This window comes from Mandrillus leucophaeus, unplaced genomic scaffold (assembly GCF_000951045.1).
Source record: "Mandrillus leucophaeus isolate KB7577 unplaced genomic scaffold, Mleu.le_1.0 Scaffold88, whole genome shotgun sequence".
Lineage (NCBI taxonomy): Eukaryota > Metazoa > Chordata > Mammalia > Primates > Cercopithecidae > Mandrillus > Mandrillus leucophaeus.
Genome location: NW_012109585.1, coordinates 3,992,966 through 4,000,058, shown reverse-complemented (window position 1 = coordinate 4,000,058; position 7,093 = coordinate 3,992,966). Strand labels below are relative to the sequence as shown.

The 7,093-nt window shown below is 39.1% G+C and overlaps 1 protein-coding gene across 3 annotated transcripts in view; it reads right to left on the bottom strand.

The window, feature by feature from the left end:
• Positions 1 to 2,381: 2,381 nt before the first annotated feature.
• Positions 2,382 to 7,093, bottom strand: part of CDKL3 (cyclin-dependent kinase-like 3) — an 89,352-nt gene continuing 84,640 nt past the window's right edge. The window contains exons 11-13 of one of the 3 annotated variants that reach the window (XM_011969233.1): positions 6,572 to 6,669; positions 3,620 to 3,714; positions 2,384 to 2,669 (exon numbers count right to left, since the gene is read on the bottom strand). In XM_011969233.1, coding sequence (XP_011824623.1) covers positions 3,661 to 3,714; positions 6,572 to 6,669 — 152 coding nt within the window. In that variant the 3' untranslated portion in view covers positions 2,384 to 2,669; positions 3,620 to 3,660. Of the gene's footprint in view, positions 2,670 to 3,619; positions 3,715 to 6,571; positions 6,670 to 7,093 lie in introns of those variants that run through there. The other 2 variants (XM_011969230.1, XM_011969232.1) reach the window with 2 other exon arrangements.

Genomic DNA, 7,093 nt, shown 5'->3' with positions numbered 1-7,093 from the left:
ATGGACTGAAGGTGCTTTCTCTTCAAAGAGGAAAAGAGCAGGCTGGGTTTTGTGCCTCACAGGGCCTGTACAACACAAGACAGTCATACATATTCAGCAGGTTTGCGGGGAAAGTTATACATATTTATGAGAGGAACAGAGCACATGTGCAATGGACAAGCACATATAAGTGTAATATACATCCCATGTTCACTTTGGAATGGGACTTTAAGCATTAAGATGAGGTAGAATTGACGGGCGCGGTGGCTCAAGCCTGTAATCCCAGCACTTTGGGAGGCCGAGACAGGCGGATCACGAGGTCAGGAGATCGAGACCATCCTGGCTAACCCGGTGAAACCCCGTCTCTACTAAAAAATACAAAAAACTAGCCGGGCGAGGTGGCGGACGCCTGTAGTCCCAGCTACTCTGGAGGCTGAGGGAGGAGAATGGCGTAAACCCAGGAGGCGGAGCTTGCAGTGAGCTGAGATCCGGCCACTGCATTCCAGCCTGGGCGACAGAGCGAGACTCTGTCTCAAAAAAAAAAAAAAAAAAAGATGAGGTAGAATTTGTCTCTTTACATCAAAAGGTGAACTATAAGACATAAAGACAGTTTGTGCAGTCTCTATAAACTGGCTGAAACTTACTTAAGGTCTATAGTTGCTTATCAGGAAAGAATGTTTGTGTCCAGGCGTGCTGGTTTATGCCTGTAATCCCAACACTTTGGGAGGCCAAAGTGAGAGGATTGCTTGAGGTCAGGAGTTCAAGACCAGCCTGGGCAGCAGAACAAGACCCTGTCTCTACACACACACACACACACACACACACACACACACACACACGGATCTCTATCCAGTCAGAGGTGTAGCAGTCTAGGTTGTAAATCAGGATTAGGAATTTGCCTCACAGCTTGTGTTGTTAGGGAGTTTAGCAAGAGTGTGGTTTTTTTTTTTTTTTTTTTTTTTTTTTTTTTTTTTTTTTTTTTTTTTTTTTTTTTTTTTGAGACGTCGTCTCACTCTTGTCTTCCAGGCAGGAGTGCAGCTCACTGCAACCTCTGCCTCTCGGGTTCAAGCGATTCTCCTGCCTCAGGCTCCCAAGTAGAGTAGTTGGCACCACACCTGGCTAATTTTTGTATTTTTACTAGAGACAAGATTTTGCCATGTTGATCAGGCTGGTTTCGAAGTCCTGACCTCAGGTGATCTGCCTGCCTTGGCCTCCCAAAGTGCTGGGATTATAGACGTGAGCCACTGCACCCAGCAAGACTGTGATTTTTCTTACAGCCTAGGAATTTAGAAAGTTGTCATGCCAGCTCAGCCCTGAACCCTCAACCCAGAGGTAACTTTTGTTTCCTTAATGTTAGGGTCCATCTTAGTTGATAAAGGGGCATCTATTTTGGTCCCTCAAATCACAGATAAAACAATTTAACATTTGAATACCATATTATTTTTAAATATTTTATAAACATTATATATTTTCTTGATTTTTAGATCAGAGATGCTGCTAAATTATAAATAAGTGCTTTCATTGCTGACCAATAGAACATATTTTTAACCATGTAATGTAATGATAGCTTTTTTTTCCTTTTATCTTTTTTTTTTTTGAGACAGAGTTTTGCTCTTGTTGCCTAGGCTGGAGTGCAATGGCGCAATCTCGTCTCACTGCAACCTCCGCCTCCTGGGTTCAAGCGATTCTCATGCTTCAGCCTCCCGAGTAGCTGGGATTACAGGCATGCGCCACCACACCCAGCTAATTTTTGTATTATTAGTAGAGATGAGCTTTTTCCATGTTGGTCAGGCTGGTCTCAAACTCCTGACCTCAGGTGATCTGCCCACCTCAGCCTCCTACAGTGCTGGGATTATAGGCATGAGCCACTGTGCCCAACCATGAATAGCATGTGTGTGTATGTGTGTGTGTGTGTGTGTGTGTGTGTGTGTGTTTTGAGTATTGCTCTTGTCACCCTGGTTGGAGTGCAGTGGCATGATCTTGACTCTCTGCAACCTTGGCCTCCCGGATTCAAGTGATTCTCCTGTTTCAGAGCCTCCCGAGTAGCTGGGATTACAGGCGTGCACCACCACACCCAGCTAATTTTTGCATTTTTAGTAGAGATGGGGGTCCACCGTGTTGGTCAGGCTGGTTTCGAACTCCTGACCTCAAGTGATCCGCCCGCCTCAGCCTCCCAAAGTGCTAGGATTACAGGCATGAGCCATTGCAACCAATCACAAACAGTTTTTAAAACAATGGCTCAAATATTTTATTAAGAACTTATTTAAAGAGGCCTATGTGTTATAGGAGATAACTGACTTGAGGTTATGTGGCTATGAGAAGGCAGAGATCATTAAGTATAAGTACAGTTTGTATCATGTCACGGCATGTGTTACCCACCCAGTAATCATGGCAAAAAAAGAAGTAGGCAGAGAAAAGATGACTTTATAATTCCAAATCAAATTATCACATCAACAGTCTTAAAAGGGAGAAGAAAACAGTAATGGCTTTGCTAACAAAAAAAAGCTGGATGATGCTCATGCACATGGATGGCTGTCTTAACAATAACTCACATCACATTTCTATCGTAGATAAATAAAAAGGGAAGAGTTGTCATCTTGTATTTTTAGGACTATTTAAAAGAAAAGACACTACCAGAAAAAAAACCTGTTTCTCTTCAAATTCTTCCCCTCACAATGGCCATCTCCACCCTAAAATTAGAAACCAAGCTAGTAAGAATCAGGGACTAGAATGTAAATATATACTACCAAAACTCTGACTTTATTAATGCTAAATTACATATAAATTACTAAATTATAAACATGCTAGCCAAGCCAAAAGATTTGCTTCAATGCCTTGCTCAACTTCCATCCTTTTTTTTGCGGGGGTGGTGCGGCAGGATGGAGTCTCTCTCTGTTGCCCAGGCTGGAGTGCAGTGGCGTGATCTCAGCTCACTACAATCTCCGCCTCCCAGGTTCAAACAATTCTTCGGCCTCAGCCTTTGAGTAGCTGGGATTACTGGTGCACGCCACCATGCCCGGCTAATTTTTTGCATTTTTAGTAGAGATGGGGTTTCACCATGCTGGCCAGACTGGTCTTGAACTCCTGGCCTCATGATCCACCTGCCTCAGCCACCCAAAGTGCTGGGATTACAGGCGTGAGCCACTGTGCCCGACCAATTTCCATCCTTTTAAACAATCTTCATGATATATTTAAATACTGCCCCAGAAAGTTCAGTGTGAAGCCAAACCCATGTTGCATGCTTATCAAGTATATTTGTTTGCTCAGAAATGTTTGGTGTTCCCAGGCATCGGGATCCTACTTTATTACATATTTAGAAACTTTTCCTTCTGTAATTATAAAGCTCTAAACCAATGCTAAGAATGACCACTAATCAAGTGTGATTGAAATAATAGGTGATCAAATAAAATTATATGACTAAATGTAAGCTGAAATTTTATTAGGATGTACCAGTCAGATAGTTTTTATAAATTCATGCTCAAATTAAGAAAACATGAATAATTTAAAGATTAATAAATTTAAAAACAAATTTAGGTGAATGTACATATAACTAAAAGGATTTACAATATACCTGTAGAATTCTCTAGTTAGTATTTTTGTGTATGTAACATTAATAAAAAGGATTTTTTTTAAACCATACAGTGATTCTGGGATTCCCTGAATTTTCAGCTGCTGCATTTTCTACTCTACATCTGGTAGATTCTTCTTCCTTTCAGTTTGTGCATTTCCTGTATTCTAAAAAGTAAATAGAAACAGGTCTTTAATTGAGGACATGGTGAGTCTTTGGCTAAGGAAATACAGCCAGAGATAAATACTTGTACTTTGCCCCTACGGGTTGTTTCATAAGGTACAGGGAAACTATTTAGCAATGAATTCCTTATTATTTCATCCAACAAAACAAAAGGTGGCCTTTGTATGGACTCTTTCTCTCTTGCCTAACTCACTCATTCACAGTAATTTAGAGTCTCTCTCTGGTTACAGAACCTAATTAATGCATGCATGCACATTTAAGATGGCTGAAATAGTTTAAAGTAAACCTGGCAAGGCGTGGTGGCTCACACCTGTAATCCCAGCACTTTGGGAGGTTGAGGAAGGCAGATTACCTGAGGTCAGGAGTTCAAGATGAGCCTGGACAACATGGTGAAACCCCGTCTCTACTAAAAATACAAAAATTAGCCAGGCGTGGTGGTGGGCGCCTGTAATCCCAGCTACTCAGAAGGCTGAGACAGGAAAATTGCTTGAACCCAGGAGGCGGAGGTTGCAGTGAGCCAATATCACACCACTGTACTCCAGCCTGGGTGGCAGAGGGAGAGTCTGTCTCAATAAATAAATAAACAAATAATAATAAAAAAAGAAAGTAAACCTGAGAAGTGCTTGGATCTGATTGTATAATTCAAAAACCAAGTCAATACAGAGCCAAGAATAGAAAAAATAACTAGCAATTCCCTATCTTATGTTTTTAAAAATATGTCATATTCTCTCATGCTCTAAAATAAACTACAGACTCAAAATTGAAGACATCTTCTTAATTCTGACATTTATTAAAACCAGTTGTACTAGCCTTATATGCAATTTCAGTCACTTGTCAGAGCTGCATTTGAATGAGCAGTACAAATAAACTATAACAAACACTGATGACTTCATTTTTTTCTGGAGTTCTATATCATATGAACAAGAAGATGTTTTCCCTTTGTAATTTATTATTTATCCTAAAAATCACAGAAGGGTCTTTTTTCCTGCAGAGTTCCTTTTTTCCTAGACTAGAAAGTAATTTTAGTTCCTGGGGACTCTCATAGGACAACGGGATAAACATGAGGCACATTAATAGTCTGCCTACCTCAGGAGCCCTAACTCACCCAAATCATTGAAAAAATGTGCAAATGGTATGCTGTGCAACATGCTGTGACATGAGTATGTCACCCAAATTTAAAAGTTTAAAGCCATCTTATTACTTTTTATAATGAACTGAAAGATGCCTATTAATGGCTTTCTTTCTTTTTCTTTTTCTTTTTCTTTTTTTTTTTTTTTTTTTTTGAGACAGAGTCTTGCTCTTGTTGTCCAGGCTGGAGTGCAATGGTTTGATCTCGCCTCACCGCAACCTCCGCCTCCCAGGTTCAAGCACCTGCCTCAGCCTGCCGAACAGCTGGGATTACAGGCATGCGCCACCATGCCCAGCTAATTTTTGTATTTTTAGTAGAGACAGGGTTTCACCACATTGACCAGGCTGGTCTTGAACTCCTGACTTCAGGTGATCCACCCTCTTCAGCCTCCCAAAGTGCTGGGATTACAGGTGTGAGCCACTGTGCCTGGCCTAATGGCGTTCTTGTTCTACGACATTTCTTTTCTGCAAAGTGGACTGTGGAGTTCTTAACAAGCTCTAGACCAAGACTAAAGAGATAGCCCTAAATGTCACAGTGAGAATACATCTAATGGCATCTGATAACCCTCTTATCCAAATATTATAGAGATCAAGTAGCCTTGTTAAAATGCCTTCTTACGGAGTTTCAGATTTTTTTAAACATTTTTAATTTCTTCAAATTTTCTTAATAAGTATATACTAATTTTATCATGAGTAAAACTGTAATATTATTTTTTTAAAAAATAGAGGTTAGGCCGGGCACAGTGGCTTACGCCTGTAATCCCAGCACTTTGGGAGGCTGAGGTGGGCAGATCATGAGGTCAGGAGATCGAGACCACCCTGGCTAACACAGTGAAACCCCATCTCTACTAAAAATATTAAAAAAAAAAAAAAATTAGCCAGGTGTGGTGGTGGGTGCCTGTAGTCCCAGCTACTCGGGAGGCTGAGGCAGGAGAATGCTGTGAACCCAGGAGGCAGAGGTTGCAGTGAGCCAAGATTGCGCCACTACACTCCAGCCTGGGCGACAGAGTGAGATTCTGTTTCAAAAAAAAAAAAAAAAAACAGAAGTTGATAAATCACATACAGAAATGACCTCACAAGTGCAGAATAGGTGGCCATCAATATGATTTAATTCAGTGGGTGCTTGGCACAATCTCTTTCTCTTAAAAGATTGTCTTTATAGAGCATTCATTTGGATGTTACAGGCTTCAAGATTTTCAAATAAAATTTGAGAATCTCTCTGGTGGGTAGGGACTGGGAATATTTCAACAAGATTACCTGATAGTTAGCTGAGAGCAAATATTTGTTAAAATAGGACAGTAGGCAGACAGCAGAGATAGACAGGGGAATAAACTGGAGAGAAAACAAGAAGGAAGGAAGAGGCTCTAAGACAGAGACACACATGCTTGTGGCCATATAACTATATATTTATACCATTATTCATTTTCACTAGTCTGGCTTACCTGCCTGATATCTGACATTACACACAATATAGATACTATTTTCCCCGGGTGCCATGCATTCTAATTATTCAACATTACACACTAAAAAATAACTTTTAGAAACTTTTATTAATGGGTTATTCTAGGAAAATACAGATCTATTTCTTGAGTTCAAAGATTATAAAATTTTGAATTTTTATATAGCTTTCCAATAGTAATAACTAAATTTATACACTGAGTCAAGTCCTCTAAACAACACGCCTTAGTAAAAGCTATATACAAAAAGAGTTACCTCTTGTTTTTCTTGATTTTGATCCACATTAAGTAAAGTTGGTATCTTAGATGAATCTGTTTTCTTTGACTCCCTCTTCAGCATTTTTATCTGTTTAACTTTTGTAAAAATATACAAAACAATGAAAATTTGTTATTCCTACTTTGAAATTTTACTTTCCAAGAATTTCAAATAGAGATTCTGATATCCACTAAGTCAGTTTCTCAGTTTATTACAAAGGAACAAAATAAGTTATGAGTTGTAATGGTAAAACACGGTAAATTATTTGTTTTATAACTTTACAAATAGTCTACTAAGTATTAAAATAAGACTTTTATTTTATTTTATTATTCTCAGTGTAACTGTTAAGTGGATCAGAAAATTCCTCTTGAACTGTACAAGGATTATATTCTTGCTATTATATTAACTTTTCACAAGGTGTCACTGTTCTTCAAAGAAACATAAGAACATTTATTCAAGACAAAAGTGTGTTCATTCTGAGATAAATCTTAAGTTTATAAATCTTTTTTTTTTTTTTTTTTT